The following is a 24,072-nucleotide window of genomic DNA, read 5'->3' as shown; positions in this document are numbered from 1 at the left end:
CTGGCAGTGACATCACTGCCAAGCCTCAGAGCCTGGGAGAAGGCCCGCGTGGATGTTTCCAGGGGCAAGTTTATGAATTCAGGTGAGAAACAGCAGCCGCCCTGCCCACATCCACGTCCCTGGCCGGCGGCCACTCGCGCATCGCCCGTCCATGCCAGCCACCCCCAGGTCCGCGATACGCAGGCCGCTCACTGCTCGGCCACATTCTCCTCCCAGCTTCCTCGGGCCACGTCTCTGAGCTCACGGGACGCGTTGGAGGGCACCTGTGTGGACCTGTGTCCCTGGCGGCCCCGCTGCAGTGGCTGTGGGCGCTGTGAGGACTGTAGCAGACTCCGCAGGAGGCCTCTTTCCCCCGACGCACGCTTGCCAGCTTCAAGCCCCCTCCCACGGAGAGGCCACGCCTACGGACAGCCTGTGGGGACCTGCATGGAACACGCCCTGCGCACTGGCACTCGGTGGGGTGCCCCGGCCTCTGCCAGGGGTCTGTCAGGCCGCACTGGAACTGCCCTGCCCGTGACCATGCAGCAGCTCGGGGAGCCCCAGGACCACTGCCCCACTTGGCCAGGACTTCATGGCTCCCAGCTGCCCTGATTTCTGCCCACTGAGGCCCACCTGAGACGCATAAGCACGCCCCCTCCAGTGAGCCACCTCCGGGCCCCTCGGGCCAGCAGCCTTCTTGGGGGCCGCCAGGGGCTGCCCCCACCCCTGGAGCCCTCCCTCTGCCATGCGTCTCTGCAAACACAGGTGACAGTGGCCCGGCCCCTGGCTCTAGCAGCTCCCAGTGAACAGCCTCGGACTGCTCTGCTTTGGGGAGGGGTTGTGCCCAGGGGGGCGGGGGGCGGAGGCAGAGCCCCTGGAGGGGGAGCAGAGGCTGCAGAGTCCTGAGGGGAGCATGGCAGGGCGGCTGGGCCCTTGTTCCTCTGTAACGCCCCGGGGTCCCTGGTGCGGCCCGAGGGGTGCCCAGCCGGCAGTTGCTCTCTGGGTGAGCTCCCTCTGGCTGAGCCGCAGGCCCTGGCTGCTTGTGTGCTTGTAAAACTCATCGCCTTGTCCAGGAGGAGGGAAGCGGGAGCAGGTTTCTCTTAGGCCACTGAAAGGCAACGTGTGTGCAGCCAGCACGGCTGACCAAGGATGGCCGGGACCCAGCACGGACAGCGCTGGCTGCTGCTGCCTCTGCCCACGCCCACCCCCCACAGAGAGCCACTGGGCTTCGCCTGCAGGACGGTTCCCACGCCCGACTTGGGCAATGGCTTGGATGCTGGTTTGAAGGCCCCCCGGAGCCCCTGGGTTAAAGGCTTGGTCCCTGGGTGGCACTGTCAGGAGGTGGGCTGCGTCCAGGGGCGGTCCTTGGGTCCTGTCCTCCCCTGCCCAGGGAGGTCCAGGAGAGGAGAGGGGCTGTGAAAGGCTGCGTGGGCCCAGCCACTGTCTGCTCCCTGCCATAGCCACCCCCCACCATGCTCCAAACCAGCCAGGCTGTTTGCCCTTGGGCCTCCAAAGCCACCAGAGAAATAAACTTGGTTCTGGTCTCAGGCGCTTCACTGGGGCAAAGAAAAGCTGACCACACAACCTGATTCAGTCTCAGCCCGGGGCAGGCCCCCAACCAGTGGTCTCCCGTGGGGTGTGGCCATCAGGTGTTGTGCAATCCCTTCTGGGGTTGTCTGCATTTACTTCCACGTGTTCACAACTGTTTTGTATTCTCAGGATAGATTTCAAGAATTATGGAGTCAAACATTTGAATTTTCTAAGCTTTTTGACAATATCATCAGACTATCTGCTAAAACACGCCGATCCTCAGGCACGCTGGGGTCTTCTCATAATAGAGCTGACAGACCCAAGTCACCAACAGGTGCCACGCTGGGACCTCTAGCTGTTCCTGGAGATGGCCTCGGGCACAGAGCCCCTGGGGGCGGGGAGAGAGGCTGCAGGAAGGCCCGCCCCCCAGAGCCCCTGGGGGCACTGGGAAGGCTGCAGAGCTTAGGCAAAGCCGGCTCCGTGCTGTTTGCTGCCTGCTGAGAAGCAGGGCTGTTCCGGCTCAAACACCACACAGCACCGGCTCACAGGAGCTTGAGGGAGCTTGGCCTGTCAACATTTTTAAATTACTTATTTTTACTTTGAAAGAGAGAGAATCTTCCATGTGCTGGTTCACTCCCTAAATGCCAGTACTAGCCAAGGCTGAAGCCAAGGCCCAGAACTCAATCCCGGCGTCCCACGTGGTGGCCGGGACCCAAGCGCTTGGGCCATCACTGCTGCCTCCCAGGGTGCACTGAGAGGAAGCCGCTCAGAAGCAGAGCAGCCAGGACAGGGAGCAGGCGCTCTGGCACGAGTGTGGGCAGCCCAGCGACATCCAACAGCTGTACCGATGCCAGTCCACCCACGAGTCCAGAAGCCCCCGTGAGCTCCCCGAGGCTCTCGCCCTCGAAGTTCATGGTTGTGGGGTAGAGCCCATTACACGAGGGCATTTTTGAACCTTGAGCCATGACTTTTCCTAATGCAGGTGATGTGAGTGTAGGGAAATCATTGTCAAGTTGTACTTCAGGGTCATTTATGTTTAGGCATGGCTTTGCTGCTCCAGGGTTTGCTGATTTGTGGACGTGGCAACACATTATTTCCAAACATCCGGGTGGCCAGCGAAGGGGCCTTCCCACCTCGCGTGCCCGGCTGACGCTCTGAGAAGGACAGGGCTCCCAGTTCTGGTGAACCCGTCAGGCGCTGGCTCTCGGCAAACTAGTTCAGGGACACTTTGCAAACAGCTGCCCCGGGCTGCTGGGAGACACAGGAGGCCGAGGATGGCTCTAGAGGAAGGAAGTGGAAGGCGGAGGCCGGGCCGGGCCATGGGCAGCATGGAGTCCGGACACAGACGGGGCAGTGCGTGCACTCTGTGGGCAGGGGTGCGGGGGGCGGAGCACGTGGGGGTGCAGGCAGCGCTGTTGACAGGTGCAGCCCCGGGAGGGCAGGGCCACAGCGAGCGGCGGAATCGGCCGGGGCTCTGAGGGAAGGCGCTCAGGCAGAAGCCCGGGCCGGGGACTCCCCGCGCGTGGGCCCGCGGCCGCCCAGCACCTGCCAGATGTGAGTGAAGACGCAGACCCGGCAACACATCCTCCGTGCTACAAATGTGGCAACACCTTTTTATTTAGAGTAAGATGTGTAACATCCAGCATGACAAAATTTGTACAAAGTTCACAATTTAAAAATGAATTATCACAGCAACTTGTGATTCCACACATTTATAGCAAAATTAAAGTGTCAACAAACCCATGCCGTGTAGTACAAAAATAAATCAAACTTCAGTTCCACAGAGAGCACAATAAATAGTTTATACAAAATTCTGTCTTAATAAATGATTACTTAAATTAACTTAGAAATGAATATGAACAATAAGTTATAATAAATAAACTCTGATGACTCACAATAACCCCATATGAAAGGTCAGCATTCTAACATGTGACACTTGTGACCCTATACAACAGTCACGGTGACTTCTGATTGGATATTACGTACCAACGTTACATGAGCAGCAGATTTGTGCTTAAAATCCCCCTTCCATTGTACATAGGTGATAACAAGAAGAATCCAAAACTGATACTACCTATTACTCTACTAAAAGCATTACTATATCGGCAAAGAAGCTGCAGACACAACGCGGTGGGGAAATGCATATGCCGCTATGAACAGGGGCCCTCCGGGGCGGGCCCTCCCGGGGGCGGCCCCGGGGCGGGGCCCTGGACCATATACATGTGTGTGTGTGTATATACTTTATATATATGGCATCACGTGACGTCGAGCACCTTGCTTCAGCTCTCGGAAGGCAATTCTGAGCATGGCAGCTGCGGCTGATCGCACGATGGAGGGCGCTGTACAGAGAGGACGCTGCAGAGCCCGAAGTCAGGACGTGGCCTTTCCCAGCCAGTGGCTCGATCCTCGTGGAGAACTGTCAGCTTTTGTACAGTGAGCAGTATATAAAGTGCCGCTGGGATATACATCTATTTGTACATATATATACCGAGGTTGAGTATTGTATCAGAGTATTTGTCGTGAGATCCCTGTAGTCTCCCTTAGAAACCGTCGCGGGTCAGCCGAGAGGGCCTCCTCTATAATCCATCCAGGTTCAGCGTCACAAGGAATTGCACACCTCCGTACGGATATATAGGACAAGGTAAGTGCAAATAGTCGGCTGGCACATTGTGGGGACAATGACCCTGTAAGTCCTGTTCTGCTAAAAATATTTTTTTTTATTTTTACAAAACCCATCTTTTTTATTTCATAACAAAATTTTAAAGTACTTTTGTACTTCCTGCATAACATCAAGACATGGAAGGAAGAGAGGCTACCAAATGGAAATCAAGTCAACAGCAGAAAAACACAACACATCTTCAAAGGACTACGCAGGAGGGAAACGCAGCAATCGAAAGTGGTCTTATGCATACATATAGTGCAGTCATTTGGAGTAAAACAATCAAATCTGAAAGGTACAAACAAGTCTAAGATGATCTAGTTTAAAGCAAAAAAGTGCCGAAGTATATTAGTTACTTTTAAACTCTGATTGCATTCATTCTTAGAATAGGTCACCATCAACCAGACAAGGCGCGCTAAACGCTCTGCGGCCAACTGGTCTCCAACCCAGGCAGAGCCTAAGCGTCTTCGTGGCGGGAGGGACCAAGTGCTTGGTCAAGGTCAAGGTCAAGGTCGGGGTGGGGGCTGGGCGAGAAGCTTCACCGAATCGCCTTCTCACTGGGAACCAGAACACTCACAGATCACTCGCCTTGATCCCTCAAGTGTAAAATCATAACAACAAGAAGGAGAATTTGGAAGTGAGAAAGGGGAAATAAACGCTCTAGGCCATCTTTTCGCTTAGATCGGAAACACACAGATCCTGGTAGGTCAACTACATTGCGAGAACAGACAGTTCAGAGGGGCATGGACTAGAGGGGACATAAGAGAAGGCTGTTCCAAAGTTTATTGAGAATGGGAAAGGAAATCTTCGTGGCGTCCGCCTCTGACAAGCTCCTGTCTTAACAGCAGTCTCCAGTCAGACCACGTAATGTTTGGGGGTTAAGTTAAAAGTGCTGTTTGAGCTGCTTTGAGTCTTCTGCCAAGTTCCCACGGCTGGATGTTGTCTTACAACAAATTACAATTTTCATGTCTTACAGTTAATCCACATGCCATTTCCTTGGAATGCAAAAAACCTCACTCACTGCCCCCACCATACACCATCCTCCTAAAACAAACAAACAAAAACATCACATAATATTTCCAAGCAGTGTTCAAAAATAAAGCATTTTTTTGCAACCAATTCTTGCTATGAAACAATATGCACACAAAATGTATTTCTTAAATTCCATAAAAGTCCTCCAACATGAGGCAAAATGATAATGTCTAAAACGTGGCCACAGAGGCCACGGCGTGATCATCCAAAGCTGTGGGTTTATTTTTTCTTTTTTTTTCTTTTTGTCCATTTCAGTTCAAAATACTAAAACATTTACTCACTAAAGCATTAAAAAGAATTTACACTCTATTTATTTTGATCCGCTTACCTCTTCAGAAATATATATACCCCCAATGTGCATACAATAGCAGCTATAAACATTACATGGCATATCACACTATGTCAGCTCATATGAAAACGTACAAAATGTGAATGTATCCAAAAACTATTCTGCAGGTACTATCTTTAAAGCAAGACATAAAATCATTATGAAGTCTTGTGAGCATCACACTGTTCCAGACAGAAATGAAAGAGAACACTTTCTGGCAAGTTACAGCAGCAAAACCAAGAGGCATCCTTTGCTCTAGAGCAGCTGTTCAGACCTGAATTCCTCTCACAGCCTGCTTTATATTTTCCAGTAGGGCTTTATTTTCTGGACTCTGATAACGGTCTTGATTTGTATACATTTCCGTCAAAGTAGTCACGTAAGCATCAAAATTTTGTTCATTGATTGGGTCCTACGAGATATTAAATAGTAGTTCATATACAACTTTTATTTTCTTAGTAGTATATTCACAAAGCATACACAGTATCAATGCAGAGAGCCACTGTTCTCATCACACTTAAAGGCCCGTCAGAGCACACTGGGCCGGATGGGGTTGGTTATGGTTTCGGGGTGGTGGCAGCCACAAACATCAAGGCTGAAGAACCATGGAGGTAATGGCAAAACGGACAGCGAGCGCGTGGCGTGCAGGGCGCGGTCCGCGGCCCCGCCGTGTCTCAGTCACTTACCATGTGGGGCAGCTGGATGTTGGCCAGGCTGTGGATCAGGGACTGGCTGAGGTTGGCCAGCTCGTGCAGGAGGGACTCGTTCTGCTGCTCGATCACCTTGTTCTCCTCCTCGATGGTCTTCAGGTTGCTCTCCATGGTGGTGATCTGGAACACGGACCACACCATGTAGCACCGGGCGGTGCCCGCGCAGCAGCCCGCGACAGGCAGCCCAGGGGCCTCTGGGCTTAAGCTGGAAGACTCGGGGCAGGGAGGCCGTCACGTTAAGAGCTAGGTTTTTATGCTTTCTGTTCGAGCTAACTGAGCCGTGGCGGCGCCTGACTCTGCCGGCAGGGTTGGTGGTGGTGGTGGTGGTGGGGGGTCTGGGCTGTGTTGACTTCTGCTCAATCATTTTAGTTTCTGAAGGGCATGGGGTGCTTCCTTGTGCTCTCCCTGCTGCCTTAAGGGGAATGCATTAAGATTAAGTCTTGTATTGCACCCATCCTTCATTTTTTTCAGACCAAACCCGATACTGCCACAAAGCAGTCCAAGGATGCTGGTTTCCCTGCGGGGCATGCCCCTGCCTTCTGGGCACTGCCTGCGGGTAGCTGGGACGGACCAGCGGGCTTCTGTGACAGGGCTGGGGGTGGGGGTATCCAGGCTGCCTGGTGCCAGGGTTCCAGGGAGCATTTAAGGGTTGCCAAGGCCAGGGGTGTGAGTGTAAGGCCTGCAGCCTGCTCCTACAGCGGACAACAGGGCGCTCACTTGTGCAAGTGGCCTCACACGCACACGGGGCGGGCAGCTGCCCGGGGGACAGGGCTCATATCACAGAGCACAGGGCCTGCCCAAGGCCTCCGCCTCCCCGTGCTGGAGCCTCCCTTCTCTTCTCCCAGGGGCTCAGCTCTCCCTCCTCCTCTGCTGCGGCTGCACCGGTCTCAGTGCCGTGTTCCTACCCCTCCCTGTCACTCACAGTCGGGGCCCAGCCCCTCACAGCAGGGCACGGATGGTGAGGGTTGCCCCAGGGGTCCCGTGAGGACCCCTGCAATCACGCAGCTTTATTTCAGGTGCGTCCTGTATGACTTCCTTGCCTGTATTTGTGTTGTTCTTTTAGTTTCTCTTTATTTATTTTTATTTCATTTGAAATGCAGAGGGGCAGACAGAAGAGATCCTCCCTCTGCTGGTTCATTCCCCAAATGCCCCAAACTGGTGGGGCCTGGCCAGGCTGCTGCCAGGAACCTGGAGCTCCATCAGGGTCTCCCACACGGCTGGCAGAGGCCCAAGTGCTTGAGCCCTGCCCTGCTGCCTCCCAGGATGCACACTAGCAGGAAGATGGAGTGGAAGCAGAGGCGCTGAGCCTCCAACCAGGTGCTCCAGTTTGAGACGCAGGCATCCTAGGCAGTGCCTTAGCTACTGCGCCAATGCCTGCCCCTTGCTTGTGTTTCTTGTGGCTGCCAATCAAGCTGATGTCCCGTTTCAGCTGACCACTCCCAGCCCAGGAGAAGGTGCCTGGGTGACTGCCCAGCGTCAGGCGCTGGAGGGCAGCTTGTGCTCCCTGTTTGTACAGAGGATCTGTGGTGCCAGCACTCAGAGCGGATGTTGGCTCCCAGCTGGTGAGTTCCTGGGGGAAAGTCAGCTTGGCCAAGATGGGTTTTCTAAGCTTGAGCTCAGGGAGGTGGGCGATTGCCCCAGGTCCTTCGGGCTTCGGGGAGCAGGATGGAGGAGGCTGAAGGGTCTCCTGGGAAGTGGTTACTGTGGACCCGGGCCCTGGTGTCTGAGCCCCCGGACTCTCAGGCTCCTTGGCACTCCCCCTGCACCCCCAATGCCAGGCCAGCAGTTTTCCTCTGTACTTTGCTGCTCCCACGCTGTTCCACCCAGGCAGCCTTGCTTCCAGGAAACGCCACAGGAGGACGTTGTGCTAGGGGCAGGGCCACCCCTGGGCTTCTTGATGCCCCCACGTCTCATTGGCTGTGCACACTGCATGCTTCAGACCAGTCTCTCCTGCATCCTGTGCTTCCGCTGCCCTCAGGAATGTCCACAGACCTCCCAACCCCACCCAAGTGCAGGCCAGCCAGGTCAGGCCACGGAGAGCTGGGCCATGCGGCAGGGGGTCAGGACCTTTCCAATCTCCCGAGCTGGCCCAGCATGGGACAGCTGAAACACAGACTGGAGCTTCTGGCCGTGCCACCAGCCTCCCAGCCTCACCCCTAATACAAGGCCGCAGAGGCCACTGCCGCAGAGGGGGTTCCTGCTCTGGGCCCCACAGACTGGGCCAGAAGCCGAAGGGCAGTCACTGGCACACCAGCTCTGTTCACCTGACCTCCGAGATGACAGCCACGCTTTGCTCCCCGGAGTTTGTGGCCGAGACCACTGTTCTGCCTCTCCGAGGGAAGTGGCTTTGAGCTGGCCGACCTGCTCCTTGCTCTGTCTGCAGACCTGCCCCTGGCTGTTCTATGGCACAGATTCCAGCATCGCAAATGAGCCAGCTGAGACCTTGAAGCTGGATTTGCTACAGTTTCACCGTGCACCAGACCTTGCACACTGTAGCTCCCTCTGCCCAGAGTCCTCTTAGGCTGCAGCCGCAGGGCAGAGCCCCTGGCCCCCTGCGCGGCCTCACTTCTGCCGCTGTGAGTCGACTGTGGCTGCAGGCTGGGCTCTGCGACCAGTGAGGCAAACGGGGTTCTTTCCCGGCAAAGGCTCCTCAGGCAACCTGCTCGTGGTTCCCGCAACTTCCCATGCAGTCCAGGGGTCCGGCTGCAGGAGACCCCAGGAGCTGCTGCGCAGTAGGAGGACGCGCGGGGGGGGGTCTCTGGCAGGGGAGGGGCTGACCACACTCAGGGAGGGGATGTGGAACCATGGACAGAGGCAGAAGTCGTCCTCGCCAACCCCTCCAGCCATCATGGACCCTGATGTCCAGTGAGTCTGCATCTCAAGGTGCCTCTGACCGCAGCATTCACATGGGGACGGTCTGCTTGTGTGTGGAGCGTGGGGCAGCCGGTCAGTGGCCTGCTCTGAGCCTCAGGGAAGGGTGATGCCATTCCCTGTATGAAGGTGGTTCCCAACGCAACCCCTGTGCAACTCGAGTCTGAGTTCTGGGACACACCTGGCTCTCTGTGCCTCTTTACCCAGGAAGCCCTGCACATCTGGGAGGCTACAGGTGAGCAGTGCACATGTGACCCCTCCTGGAGAAGCTCTCCCAAGGGCAGCAGCTGACGCCCAGGTGGGAGATCCGCCTGGGTTCTCACAGGCTCGTGGACGCTATACACCCCTTGCGGGACAAGGATGGGCAGTGTGGGGGCCAGCACTGTGGCGCAGCAGGTTAGTCTGCTGTCTGTGATGCCACATTCCCTACAGAAGCCAGCTCGAGTCCCGGCTGCTCCACTTCTGATCCAGATCCCTGCTAATGCGCCTAAGAAAGCAGCAGAAGATGGCTCAAGTGCAGGGGCCCATGCACCCATGTGGGAGACCAGGATGGAGCTCCTGGCAGCTGTTGCGGCCATTTGAGAAGTGAACCAGTGGACAGAAAGACCTCTGCCTCTCCCTGTCTCTGTGTTACTCTACCTTTCAAATAAATAAACCTTAGAAAAAGAACGAGCAGTGTTTACTGCACCCCGGGGTTTGCAGAGTGCCAGCACAGGCCACAGCCTGCCTGTGAATGGCACTGGGATGGTGTGCGTGTGTTAGAAGAAAACCTATGGCACAACTCGCAGAAACCAGGAGCTGCACTGGCTATCTGGCCAGGTCTCTGTGCCGCGCGGTCGTGGGCCCCAGCAGGACATGATCCTTGGCTGGAAGGCTGTGGTGCACATCAGAGGTGTTTCCAGAAGCAGCGTGGGTGGGTGAGATCCTGAGAGAGCAGCGCTGGGGTCAGGGGGGAGACGGACTCCCGAGGGGGGTGCGCCTCCCGCAGGCTTGGAAAGGAGCACAGGTGGCGTAGGGCTCGGAGCTGGTTCCACGGAGGGCTGGAATGACCAGGACAGACGGCCAGGCCCGGCCCCGTGACGGGGAGCTGAGCTGCTGGCTGAGGACAGAGCTGCGCAGGGGACACTGGTGCGCACTTCTCAGGGCCACGGAGCCAGTGGCTGGCTGTGATGATCTCTCTTACAGTCTGGCCTCTAATCTGACATCCCTCCCTCCCTGCCGCTGGCTCCCTAATGAAACCGTGCCAGATCTGACCCCGTGACCCCACAGTGTCCCCTGAGAATTTCCTCTCCCTTCATCACCTGTGTCTGAGGGGCTCCTGGGTGGCTCCCACCCCAGGGTGCGCACCCCATGCGGCCTGCAGTCACCTGGGCACCACACGCTGGTCCCCTGCTTCCTGTTCTTCCATGGGTACCCCTTCCCCTCCCAACTCCTGCTGTGTGAACTGGGATGGAGTCTGAGCCGGGGCTCGGGGTGCTCAGCCCGGGTGCCTGGACTCCACCAGCACCGAGAAGCAGAGCTGCAAGGACCCAGGGCAGCCGTCACGGCCGCTGTTCTGCTGGCACACATGCCCCGGGGGGCGGGGCACGCAGGAGTCCTGATCTGTTTGTGTGCGGTCAAAGAGCCAGACAGACTCCTCCTTATCACGCTGTGGTGTGCGGTGTGCGAGTGTCTGGGCTTGCTCAGCACACAGAAGTTATCTTGTTTGCTCTCACCTGACCCTCGGGCCTGTTCAAGAGCATTCCAGATGGGTGAACTCATGCGCTCGGCTAACAAAGGTGGGTTTGTCTACTGGAGTTCTTACAGCTGAGCCGTGAGCAAGAGGCATCTGACATCTTCCCAGCAGGGCCCCAGGCCTGTCCCCCGAGGCCAGCAGGAGCTGTCAGCCTGGGCTGGTGTCTGAGCCTCAGAACGTGGGGAGGCAGTTCCCCCTCCCCTCCCTTGCTCTGTTCTTTAACAGTCGCCTGGGGCAGCGAGGGCCTGGTCTCCTCCTCCCAGGGAGACCGTGGGCGGTGGGGCCCGCCTCCCCCCATCGCTGCTGTCCATGCACAGGCTCTGGCTTGTCTCAGAGGGGCCCTGGGGTTGCTGTGCCTCCTCCTCGGACCCAGGACTCTGGTCTATCCTTTCCCAGTGCTGCTCCAGGTGGGGCTGAGCCAAGAGGAGAACCAGGACTGGCCGGCTGGAGACAGGAGCGGACACATTCACGGAGCTCTGCCCACTCTGGCCCTTGGCGCTCTGGAGTGGGGCGGGAGTAAAGGGCGAGCCCCCCGAGGAACTGTTGCAGGTCTGCGCAAGGCCTGTCCTGTCCCAGGGACCCTGTGGCTCCGGCTGCCCCTGATCCAGGGTAGAGCTCAGTAGTCCTGCAAATGGTGAGCTTGGGGACCTGGATCTGTGTCTCCAGCCCCTTGGATGCGGGCTTGTCTTCCACAGAAAGGCCCCCCGGGAAGCGCCTGGGGACGTGGCCACTCTATCCGCCCTGGACACTTGTTCTCGTCAGGGGTGCCAGTGGACGCCCAAGGAGCACACCTGTGGCTCAGACGCAGGAAGGCCCAGAGTGCGCTGGGATGTTGGCTGCAGAAAGGAGGGGTGGGGGTCTGTGGGCTCCTCTTCCTCCCTGGAGACGCGCTCAGCCACAGTGAGCCGTCTGTCGGGACCACCCTGGGCTAAGCTCTAGCGGTCATCTGCGCTGGCTGCAAGTGCTTGGAGGCAGGAGGCAGAAGGATCGGGAGATCAGGGCTTTCCCCGAAGAGAAAGGGGATTTGCTCAGCAGGCGGGAGGCACCCCTCTTAGGACTGGAACCCCGCCTCGGACCTGATGGACGGGCCAGCTGCGCATCCAACCCCCAGGCACTGCCCAGGAACTCCCAGCCAGGGCAGGCGATGAAGGTGCCTGGGACTGGCCACCTCCAGGAACACAGCCCCGGCTGGGTTTCCCACCGCCCTGCACACACAGCACTGCTGAGGGGCAGCTGGCTGCTCCGCAGGGACCGGGAGGCCGCCTTCAGCCTGGGCTGCTGCACTGGGAGTGAGTCTCCAGGGAAGTTCCACCACTGCAGGGAGCCTGGCCAGGCAGTGGGTGGTCTCAGGTGAGGGCCCCACGCTCAGCAAGGGGGCTGGCGTCAAAAGGCCTCGACAGCAGCCTCGCGGCCAGGGGCAGGTGCCCACCTGGGCCTCGCCTGTGGTGCCCACGGAGGCCCTGGAGACTTTTCTGCTACTTTGCTGGGGCCTCTGCCCCTGGAGGTTGCGTTCCCAGGGAGGAAGACCCCCTCTGAGCAGAGCAGAGCAGAGCCGCTGACCACCGCCTCAGCAGCGTCAAAAGGCCAGGGGAAGTCGCTCGGTGCTACGCAGCCTCACTGATGCACCTGTAGAACCAGGATGCCGAGCAGGAGCAGCACGGTGTCGCCGCAGCCGCCCGTCCCCGGACTGCGCTCCACTCACTGAGCCAACTTCTCAGTGACCAGGGAGCACTCCCAGGGTCAGCTCTCAGGAACACTGGACCATGGGGGAGGGAGGGGCAGGTCCCCAGGGACGGTCAGGGCAGAGACCTCGCTTCTGAGAAAGGAGAAGCCGTGCCTTGGCTCCTCTGCCAGCAAGGGAACCTCGCTGCGAGGCCCCTCTGGGAGGCCGCCACGGAGGCAGCGAGGACTGGGCGAGCACGGGCTCGGGCAGACCAGGGCCAGTCACCCTGGTTGCTGAGGACTTGGCCACTCTGGGGTGGGTGCTGCGGGCGAGGACTCTTACCTGCGGGATCCTCGTGACGGCTGCTCTGTCCCATGCATTCAGTAGGAGCTCCGTAACCGTTCCCGCTGTCCCCTGCCCCTCCCCCACGGCAGCTCAGTCAGCTGCGCCTGCTGGGGCTGGGAATCCCCGCACACAGAGGGCTTCCCACAGCCCCACCCAGGGGCGTCCCGAGTTCCCGGCCGCCTTGTGTGAGGTCCTGGGCTGAGGGATGTCCCTGTGCCTCCAATGCAGCTACTGAACACCCCTGGGACGCGGAGGAGCTGGGGAGAGAGGGCCCCTGTGCAGCCGCAGGGATCCCGGGAATGCTGCAGCACATTTCACTAAGAACTCGGCACACAAGGGCAGAAAACCAGGGGAAGCATGGCCAGGGGAGTGGTCTTGTGGGAGACCCAGGCACGAGGTGGGCAGGCGGGGAAGGTGGAGCCTACGGGGCACCCCCTGGGGCATGGCTCTGCCCTGGGAGCACAGGTGGGAGCTGCAATTGAGGGCCTCAAAAACTGTTACCTGAGTTCTGAGTTTGATCATGTCGGCCTCCATCTGGGAATTGGACTCATTCAGCTCCTTGATCTCCTCATCCAACTGTTTGATTTCTTCGTCGTTTTCTATCCCTGGAAGGGAGAAGTCCCCATGTTAGAAGGATTACATCTGAAATGACTGCTCCGTCTGGGTTTGGAATGCAACCTGCTTGAGGTAGAACACAAAGGCACCAGACACGTGGGTCCTTCTGTCCCTACACTGCTCCCCAGAGCCAAGGCACTGGACACGTGGGTCCTTCTGTCCTTACACTGCTCCCCAGAGCCAAGGCCCCGGACACGTGGGTCCTTCTGTCCCTACACTGCTCCCCAGAGCCAAGGCACTGGACACGTGGGTCCTTCTGTCCTTACACTGCTCCCCAGAGCTAAGGCCCTGGACACGTGGGTCTCTCTGTCCCTACACTGCTCCCCAGAGCTAAGGCACTGGACACGTGGGTCCTTCTGTCCCTACACTGCTCCCCAGAGCCAAGGCACTGAACACGTGGGTCCTTCTGTCCTTACACTGCTCCCCAGAGCTAAGGCACTGGACACGTGGGTCTCTCTGTCCCTACACTGCTCCCCAGAGCTAAGGCACTGGACACGTGGGTCCTTCTGTCCCTACACTGCTCCCCAGAGCTAAGGCACTGGACACGTGGGTCCTTCTGTCCCTACACTGCTCCCCAGAGCCAAGGCACTGAACACGTGGGTCCTTCTGTCCCTACACTGCTCCCCAGAGCTAAGGCCCTGGACACGTGGGTCTCTCTGTCCCTACACTGCTCCCCAGAGCTAAGGCACTGGACACGTGGGTCCTTCTGTCCCTACACTGCTCCCCAGAGCTAAGGCACTGGACACGTGGGTCCTTCTATCCCTACACTGCTCCCCAGAGCCAAGGCACTGAACACATGGGTCCTTCTGTCCCTACACTGCTCCCCAAAGCTAAGGCCCTGGACACATGGGTCTCTCTGTCCCTACACTGCTCCCCAGAGCTAAGGCACTGGACACGTGGGTCCTTCTGTCCCTACACTGCTCCCCAGAGCTAAGGCACTGGACATGTGGGTCCTTCTGTCCCTACACTGCTCCCCAGAGCCAAGGCACTGGACACGTGGGTCCTTCTATCCCTATACTGCTCCCCAGAGCCAAGGCACTGGACACGTGGGTCCTTCTGTTCCTACACTGCTCCCCAGAGCCAAGGCACTGAACACGTGGCTCCTTCTGTCCCTACACTGCTCCCCAGAGCTAAGGCACTGGACACGTGGGTCCTTCTGTCCTTACACTGCTCCCCAGAGCCAAGGCACTGGATATGTGGGTCCTTCTGTCCCTACACTGCTCCCCAGAGCTAAGGCACTGGACATGTGGGTCCTTCTGTCCCTACACTGCTCCCCAGAGCCAAGGCACTGGACACGTGGGTCCTTGTCCCTACACTGCTCCCCCTGGAGCTAAGGTGCCAAGGTGAGGCACTAAGAGGATTGGCTACAGGTGCCCGGGCAGAGCCCATGCAGTTCTGCCTGGTGATTCCCAGGGCTGGGCACACTCATCCTCTGCCTACCTCCTGTGAGTACCAGTGTGGAGATGCACCCGCAGCACGAGCAGTCCTCAGCCTCAGGCTCAGCCCCACCAAGCTCAGACTTAGGGTGGAACGCAGGCACCATCCACGAAAATGAAGCTGCCCGTGTGGGCAGGCGGCAGGGACAGGCTGGGCCAGTGGCCACACAGGACTGTTTGAGCACTAGACATTTAACTAAATATTCCTCTCCTTTTGAAAGATGAAAAAACCCACGTCAAATGTCATAACTGCCCGTTTGTAGAGCATCGTAGAGGGACCACCTGCAGCCAGGGGTGCACCTGCTGTCCCAGCCACAGTAGCACAGGCGACTGCTACGGGGGGCCTGAGCAGGCCTGCAGGCCAACCCTGACCTGGCCGTGCACTTGGCCAGAAGCCGACACTTACTGCCGAGAACACCATCAGTAACCACTCTTGCCGCAGCCACGTTTGGCTGCGGCAGCACCACACCATTGATGTCACACTGTCGACAATGCACCGTCAAGGTCAGGAAAATGGAGCCTCCCTCCTACTCTGGGCCTTCTCGCCCGGCTGAGTGCACACTGCAAATGGAATCATCTTGAACACCCAGGATGTGGGGCTGCTGTTCCCACTGGTTACAGGGCACAAGGAATCCTTAAAACGAATGGAAAACACACCCAGCCCAGGCCTCCAGGGGCTCCAGGTGGGTGAGTGCTGGCTCAAGCTTTGCCAATGGAAGGGGCAATCATGGCCAACTGGAGATGGGTTCTAGGGACACCCCAGAAACAGAGCTTTGCTGGATGCAGAGGGCTGAGGCTGCCCCTGCATATCTAGGAAGGTGAGAGGAAGAGACAGATGTGGGAGCCGTGGGGTGGGGCCGCAGGAAGACCAGAAGAGAGCATCTTCCAGGAAACACCACCCGGCCCCCCCAACACCGGGACCCAGTGCGGGACACGGTCACTCATCCCGCGGGACACGGTCACTCATCCCGCGGGTGTTGCTCCTTCTGAGCTGCCTCCTCCCCCAAGGCCAGGTCTTGGCTGGCAGCTCCACTGGACTCTCTCAGCGCAGGGCCTGGTGTGGGCCAGGTCAGCCGTGCTGGGTCGCGCTTGGGACCACTCTCTGCTGGTGTCCACAGGACCCACGGACAAAGCCATGTTTTTCATTAAGGCTGTCCCCAAAGGCACTCGAGTGTGAGACAAAGAAGGCTGCAATGAGGACGGTGGCCTCTTCTGGGTCGGCCACTACGCTTCCCCTGCATGTCCTGCCCACACACTGACGACGATCTTCCAAAATTGGGACGTCGGCTGGACTGTCCCTACACTGCTGCCCCGGGAGCCAGGGTGGAAAATGCACACAGAGGGCCCTAGGCAGCCTCCTTCAAGGCTCAGCCACGCGCCATGAATGCAGGCACACTCAGCACATCACTGAACAAGAATTTGACTGCGGGCCCGGTGCTGTGGTGCCGTGGGCAAATCACTGCCTGTGGTGCCAGCATCCCACGTGGGTGCCCGTTCCAGGCTCAGCTGCTCCACTTCCCATCCAGCTTCCTGCTAATGTTCCCGAGAAAGCAGCGGAGGGTGGCCCAAGTGTATTGGCCCCTCACCAGCATGAGAGGCCTGGGAAAAACTCCTGGCTTTGCATCAGCTCAGCTCCCGTCATTGCGGCCATGTGGGGAGTGAACTAGCGGATGGAGAATCTCTGTGTCTCCTTCTCAAAAAAATTAAAAAAAATATTTTTCTAAAAGAAAGAAGCATTCGATTGCACATATCCAGGGACAGCAAGAGCGTCTCTGGGTGACCTGTGGACAGGACAGGCTATGGCAGCGCCGGCTGCTCTGGTCCTCTGGGTGGACGTCCCAGTGCGTTCCGAGCGAAGCCTCCATGCCGCTGTCTCCCGTCTTTCAGCTCTGAGCCACTGGCAGGCGTCTCTTCTGTGTGGGCTTCACTGTTTTTGTTGAAGACCAAAACTGAGCACCAGGTGGCTTAATTTTTCTGAACAGCACAGACAGCCCCGTTCTCCCACATACTGCACTGTGCCGCCTCACTGAGCCGGCCATGCTGCGGGAGCCCTGTTGGGCCCACCTCGCTCTCTTTCTGTCTTACCAATGGACGCGCTCTCTCCCAGGATGCTCTGCAGCTGGCCCTTAAGCTCTCTGCAAAGGAAATGGCATCAACAAATGACCACCAGTCCTCCTCTAAAACCTCAAAATTCAGATTCGAGTTTGCACAAGATACAGGAGTCCCCAAGCGCAGCCACAGGTGAACTTCAACCAAGACTCGCAGCCGTGCCCCAGCTAGGAGCTGCCTGGCAAATCTGGGTCTCGGCCACTGTTCGCGGCGTTTCTGTTCCTGGCATCAAGACTGCACCTCCACTGGGCCGGGCTGAGGGTAATTATGAGAAAAACAATGAGTTTCTGGGCCGATGATTTAGGGTTGCAAAGGGGCTTCGTTCTGCTGAGCCACTCGGGTGAGTAGAGAAATCATTAAAACAACCAAAAACCGTGTTCTATATGTGGTCCAGTGTGTTGGCTTCAATTTTTGTTTGCTCTAAAGAATTAAAAAACAAACCAAACCAAACATGCTTCTCCTGACTTGAAAGTTCCCAACTAAAATTCCTTATTACAAGTTTAGAAGTTGCTACACACAGCGCCCTCCACACGCTCAGGAGAGAATCCCACTACAGTTAACTCCCCTCTTCCAGGAAGCTCTCAAAGGCCCCCGCACATGCGCAGGCGGGGTCTCCTTTTCTGAAACGCCTGGCGCAGAAGTGAGCTTGAGCTGGGGTCTTTGCACATGCTGGATGAGACACTTGGGGTCGGGAGCCAGGGCTGACACCACGTGTCCACCGCTCCTTGATGCTCCCTGCCAGCTCGTGTCCGGGGCAGAGGAGGTTTGGCTGTGCCCAGCACACGAGGTCAGGTGTGCATTTTCCAATGTGGCGTCAGGTCTGTGCCCTCAACGTCCTGGACCTGGGGGCATCCTGGGTTCCAGGTTTCTGCTTCAGGGCTGCTCAAGATGAGTGTGCACAGCCCCCGGAAGTCACGTGCTGCAGAGAGCTGCAAACATGAGTGTGCGCCCATCAAATCCTTGGCACATGTGTTTAGTTCTTAAAGTCCAACGCATCCACTGATGGGCCAGGCTTCACTGCCAGCCAGTCTTGGAGATCAGAGCAACTTTCCGCTCCAGGGTCTGTGCCTTGGACCGCGGAGTCCCAGACACACACGTGCCACCCTGGGAGGGCCCTGGTGCCACGCAGCAGTGCAGAGATGGAAGAGCTGCTGGGTAGACACTGGCAATGGAGAAGTCACCCTCAAGCTGGCACTGAGAGACTTCGAGTCTCCTCAGCCTGCCAGTGGTTAACAGACGGCGCCTGTGCTAGGCGAGACAGCTCTGGGCACCCTCACACGTGGCCTGGCCCCAGAGTTTTGGCAAACACCAGTTCCTGGAGACCATGAGGTCCTGGCAGGCCGCAGGCCCCTGGTGCCTTGTGACAGTCACAGTTCTTACCTAGGTCCCTCGGTGGGAACAGGAGGAGAGAGAAATGCTTCATTTATTTCCTTCTTTCCTAAAGGCCTGAACCTGTGCTGCCCTCTCGCAAAAGCATGGATGACAGGCAGCCATCCCGAGCCAGGCCGGACAGCGCGTGGTGAACTTTCACAGGCATCTGCTCTCCAGCTGCACCCAGCTGCTTCGAGTGAGCTGAGCCTTGGGTAATTACGTGAGGGCACCCAGTGAGAAAAAGGAAATGGCAGAATCCTACGGGGCAGGAGTGAGAGCCTGCTCTTCTCAGAGCCAAACAGAAAAAGGACTTCATCAGGAGTCAAGGACATCTGAGAAGTTCACTTCCCTCTCAGTAAGTGCTCAACAGCAAACCCCAAATCCAGAGCCTGGGCTGTCATGCCCGGCTGGCTCCCACACCTTGACCCCAGGGTCCTGGCCATTTCTCTCTGCTCTGCCACTGGGGCTAGGCTCAGACAGATGTTTCTGGATGCCTGGGTTACATGCGAAGGTGTGAAAGTGACCAGTGGTAGGGTTTGCACACAGAAAAAAGAGAGAGGAGAGATTGTGTTTCCAGCACCCACAGTGAGGGCCATGTGGAAGCTGAGCTGGTAGTGGTGGCATGACCTGGCGGCTGTGTTGTAACCTGGTGACTATGGTGTGACTTTGTGGCTGTGGCGAGACCTGGTGGCTGTGGTGTTATCTGGTGGCTGTGGTATGATCTGGTGACCATTGTGTGACCTGGTGGCTGTGGTATGACTTGGTAGCAGTTGTGTGACCTGGAGGCTGTGGTATGGCCTGGTGACCATGGTGTGACCTGGTGGCAGTGGCATGACCTGGTGACTGTGGTGTGAGCTGGAGGCTATGATATGATCTGGTGGCTGTGATGTGAGCTGGTGGCTGTGGCGTGACCTGGTGACTATGGTGTGACTTTGTGGCTATCATATGATCTGATGACTATGGTGTGAACTGGTCGCCATGGTATGATCTGGTGACTGAGGCGTGACCTGGTCGCCATGGCATGACCTGGTAGCAGTGGTGTGAGCTGGTGACTGTGGCATGACCTGGAGGCTATGGTATGACCTGGTAGCAGTGGTGTGACCTGGTAGCAGTGGTGTGAGCTGGTGGCTGTGGTGTGAGCTGGTGGCTGTGGTACAATCTGGTGACCATGGTGTGACCTGGTGGCTGTGGCATGACCTGGAGGCTATGGTGTGATCTGGTGACTGTGGTGTGACCTGATGGCTGTGGTATGATCTGGTGACCATGGTGTGATCTGGTGGCTGTGGTGTGACCTGGTGGCTATGGCGTGATCTGGTGGCTATGGTGTGACCTGGTGGCTGTGGTGTGACCTGGTAGCAGTGGTGTGAGCTGGTGGCTGTGGTATGATCTGGTGACTGGTGTGACCTGGTGGCAGAGGCGTGTGAGCAGCCACATTGGGAAGCCAGTGCAACATCTCCATCCCTGAGGCCCAGTGGCTCACACGTGCCCCTGTCCTTGCAGTGACCACACACATAGTTGTAGCAGCTCACTCTGGGGTTTGGTGAGAAGTCTCTCTGGTCCTGTGGGAACGCTGCCAAGTGCACAACATAACGGGAGAGGCAGCCCAGGCTCCAACGCAGGGGTGGGGGTGGGGAGGGCACTTTCTGCTACATGCTGCTGGCGACCCAGGCTCCTGCTCCTCCATTTGTGGACATGCACATCCCAGGGGACACAGCAGAAATGTCTTGTCAAACTCCACACTACGCCAGCTTCCCGCTCAACAGGACCGTGACAGGGAAACTCCAAGGGCCACCTGGCAGGGGGAGGTGGCCCACAGGCAGCCGTTGCCCACACAGTGCCCAGGGCCAGCAGTGCCCACTGCGATGGAGTCTGGCCGCTGGCTCCTGCAGTGCACATCCACGGGATGACAGCTCACCCGAGCCCTACAGGAAAGCACTCATGGTTTCTGATGGAGGACGGGGGCCTGCAGTCACAGGATGAGCCATGTCTCCTGCCCCGCCTGCCACTCGGGCCACTGACACAGAGTTGGCAGTTGGATGCTCGGGGGTGTGGGCAGCTTGGGGTGGGAGCTGTTGACCACCTGCAGGTGCATGCCCCCACTGGGACACGGCCTCTGTCCTCTCAGTTTTCCTGTTCTGTTCTGTTGAGCTGGCATCTTCCACCTCGTCACGTCCTGCGTTAGTGACAGAGACGCACAGCTACCCTGTGTCTTAGGATGCAGGCAGGTGTTGGGTGAAGTGTCTGGCACGGGACAGCCAGGAAATGTTTCTAATTGGTGATGGCTCCTTGGTGACCAGGAGACAGTGGGCATGGCTGTCCCCATGTCTCAGCACCGGCTCCTTGTGCTCACCGTGCAGACTCCAATGCCCATCTCTCACCCCACAGGACAGAGGTGAACTCCGGGGTGGGTGCTGGCCCACAGGAATCTATACTCTTGGCACAACTGTTGTGGATCTGGTCATTTTTCTGGTGAATGACCATGCATGCTAATGGCAGGGGAGACGCTTCTACAGGCAGTTACACGCCTCACTAGAGACCTCTAGCTAGTGGTTAAATGGCAAGAGGGAAGAACCTCATGGTATAGCCGGGCTCCCACACATGTAGCTTGGGTCCTGGCCCATGCCCAGTGAGTCTGGCTCTGCCTCCACCTCTCCTAGGAGGCAGAAAGGAAGGCCAGACGCTGCTAGGTTGTAGCCAGTTGTCACTTTGGAGCAGGCTACTGGCAGGACTCTCAGCCCTAAAGTCACTCGGACTCTCCCAGCATGAGCTCCGGGCGGCTGGGCCTCTGGAGCCACGGGCTGAGCTTGTTTCATGCGTGTTCCTGGTGAGAGCCTGACATGACGAACCCTCGTGGGTCATCACACAGAACTCATGGCCAGCAGCACTGTCACTCCAGCCAGAGCGAGTGCCTGTCACACGCATGCTTTCTGCATAAGGACAATTACGGCCTCGTGCTTGGTGGGGAGGGGGGCAGTGACACTGTCCAGCCGGTCAGTACTATGTCTAGGGGTGTTGCAAACAGGAAGTCACCAAAAGAAAGCACAAGAGTTTGAGCACGTGGCCCTTGGGAGCCTGTGAGTCAAACTCTTGCTCATGGTCTGTGAGCGGCAGCTGACTCCTCCCTCGGCACATCCACAAGCAGCCATGGCAGCCACACCAGGGACTGCAGACGCGGTTAGCAAACAAGGGCACCCGGGCCCCAGCTGCTGTGCTGCTCTGCCCTCTCCCACATTCTCCCCTCCAACTTTCCTGGCAGAGCGCACCTGCCCAGGCAGGTGGCCAGCAGGAGACCACAGGGAGGAAATGGACCTTGTAGGTGGGCTCAACAAAAGCAGGCCCCAGATGCTGAGTGTGGAGGGGCGGGAAGGGGGTTCCTGTGTCCTTGCTGTCCTGTGCCTGAGCAGCCCCCATGTTGCTCCTGGGTGCAGAGGCCCAGAACTGAGGGTCTCAGGGGCAGAGGCAGCAAAGCAGGAGCCACAGGACCCAGGGAGGGGGAAGCCCACGCTGGGAGCTGTCTTTGGGAAAGTCCCCTGCGGTCGGCTGTGTGTGGGGGCCAGGATCAGTCTGCTTGCTTCGTAGGGGCTGTGAGCCATGCCTCTGGGTCGGGGCACAGGGCTGCTGGCCGGCCCCGCACGGGGCCGGGGCGGGAGGGCTGCTCACCGTTGCTGGCCCGCTGCTTGATGGTGAGCATCTGCTCCCCCGACAGCTTCGCCTTCTTCATGGCAGACGTGGCTCGCGGGCATCCTGACAAGCTGCGGACGAGAGCGAGACACCAGTGAACCCCCGGCCCTGCAGACAGCGGGCACAACACGGCCGCATCACTGCACCTCTGCATCGGCCAGGTGCTGGCCAAAGGCTACTGGCGAAAGGGAAAGACAGAAAAGATGGTGTGTGTGGTGTGACCGCTGCACACGCAGGGCGACTGATGGGGGGAGCATGCAGGCACTGCCTCTGGGGGAGGGTCCGGGGGCTGGGGCTCAGAAGGGGAGCGCCTGCTCCTCCCCGAGCTCCTCTCGGAGCTGTCTGGAACGTCTTTGGCGTGACCACTGTGGGGCTGACAGACGCTCTCCCACTGCCTAGCAGTAAGCGCAGCACCACTGCGACGCCACGCGCTGACTTCTCTTGCAGCAGTTCGCTGCTGTCACGGGCATCACAGTCTGCTATCAACTCCGTCATCCCTAATGTCTGCAGCAGTCGTCCACCCACCCTTCCCCCCATCTTCTCACTGTGAATCTGCAGCCCCTGGTCTGCGGTGCTCCGGTTTGGCAGCTGGAAGGCAGGGAGACAACAATCCTCACTCGCTGCTGGCCTGAAGCTCAGGGCCCCTGCCCTCCCCAGCTGCGGCCCTTCAGAAGACAGGAGGGGCAGAGATGGCCCCGGGGGACGCTGAAGACAGCAGGAGGAGACGGGCCCGGGGACCCTGCTGGCCTGGCAGGGCATAGGCAGCCCCTGCTTCTCCCCTCCCACCCCGGCCGCTGTTCTCCAAGGGAGGGCTTCTTGCTCACACCCCCACCCTCCTGCATGGCTGTCACATGTCTGCCTCCGGGGGCGTCCAGCCCAGCTGCGGTTTCCATGCGCAGGCTCCATGCTTCTCAAGTCCGGTTTACTCTGACCTGTGACCTGACCCCCTCCTGGCAGCCTGATGTAGGGAAGACCCCCACTGGGCAGCGGGTGTCAGATGCGCCTGGTCCGCCCCCCTGCAGCGTGATGTCCTGCCAAGCTGACGGAAGCCTCTGGAGCTTCTTGGCAAATCTGTGGGCTCAAGATTTCCCTTTGTAAACTCCGCAGGAGTTAGGAGAAAATCCGTTGAAGGCCTCTTGCAGTAATATGCTGGGATTGCAAGCCACTTCTCCTCCTGAAACCAAGTGCAGTCTGGCCTCAGCCCAACCCCTTCTCCAGGGCGTGTCACACACGGCCTGTCCTGCTCCTGTGGGTGCCGCCATCACGTGCACATCCACCCACGATGTGTGCTGTGTGCAGGGGGCAGGGCAGTGGAGACATCCACAAACCACGTTTGCTCACTGGCAACAGAACAAGGCAAGGCAGAGAACAACTGGCCACATGGAGTGCAAGGACAGTGTCCATCCATGAGAGCAGGGACTCAACTCTGCCTGTGCCCCAAAGAGAACAGGTTCTTGGCTGCCCCCCAGTACCCCTGAACCCAGCAGCTCCAGGCTTCCCTGTGTCACACAGCTGGGGCCAGGCCTGGCCTAAGCAGCACTGCCCGAGCTTCTGGACAACAGCTGGCCACCCCGTAAGGCCCCAGGGTGACACCTGGCTCCATGCACCGCTAAGGTGGCGTGTGAGTGTGTTCTTGCTTGAAAGGCTCTTGGTGGACCTAGGACATGATTCTGTGCTCGGCATGCAGTGTGGCCACGTGGAACTGAGCAATGGTGATTCTGTGGTTTAGGGGTGGAGCCTCTCACAGGCCCCTCGGAAGCCCCTCGGTACCCCACATTTAGAATTGCGACAGCGTTTCCTTTGCTGCCTGTCCCAGGCCCATGTTGTGCAGCTGCCTGGGGGCCGCCATCTAACAGAGAGCGTTGCTGCACAGAACAGCCTAGCATGTTTCTAGCAAATCCCTCCGCAGTTCAAGGGGACGCTGGATGCAGGCCCATAAACGAGGACACATGGGCACAGGGCCCTGTTCTCCTGAGCCTGCTTTCAGGGAGGCCCCCAGCTTCCACTCGCT

At 58.3% G+C, this 24,072-nt stretch overlaps 1 protein-coding gene across 20 annotated transcripts in view; it reads right to left on the bottom strand.

The window, feature by feature from the left end:
* Positions 1–3,108: 3,108 nt before the first annotated feature.
* Positions 3,109–24,072, bottom strand: part of MYT1L (myelin transcription factor 1 like) — a 440,164-nt gene continuing 419,200 nt past the window's right edge. For 10 of the 20 annotated variants that reach the window (XM_051838143.2, XM_051838145.2, XM_051838141.2 and 7 more), the window contains 5 exons: positions 22,041–22,132; positions 13,351–13,454; positions 12,847–12,918; positions 6,212–6,355; positions 3,109–5,937 (listed from right to left, as the gene is read on the bottom strand). In XM_051838143.2, coding sequence (XP_051694103.1) covers positions 5,797–5,937; positions 6,212–6,355; positions 12,847–12,918; positions 13,351–13,454; positions 22,041–22,132 — 553 coding nt within the window. In that variant the 3' untranslated portion in view covers positions 3,109–5,796. Of the gene's footprint in view, positions 5,938–6,211; positions 6,356–12,846; positions 12,919–13,344; positions 13,455–22,040; positions 22,133–24,072 lie in introns of all 20 variants that reach the window. The other 10 variants (XM_070069477.1, XM_070069480.1, XM_070069482.1 and 7 more) reach the window with 5 other exon arrangements.

This window comes from Oryctolagus cuniculus, chromosome 2 (genome assembly GCF_964237555.1).
Source record: "Oryctolagus cuniculus chromosome 2, mOryCun1.1, whole genome shotgun sequence".
NCBI classification, from domain to species: Eukaryota; Metazoa; Chordata; class Mammalia; order Lagomorpha; family Leporidae; genus Oryctolagus; species Oryctolagus cuniculus.
Note: the sequence above shows the minus strand (reverse complement) of the source record. Positions and strands in the feature narration are given on the sequence as shown.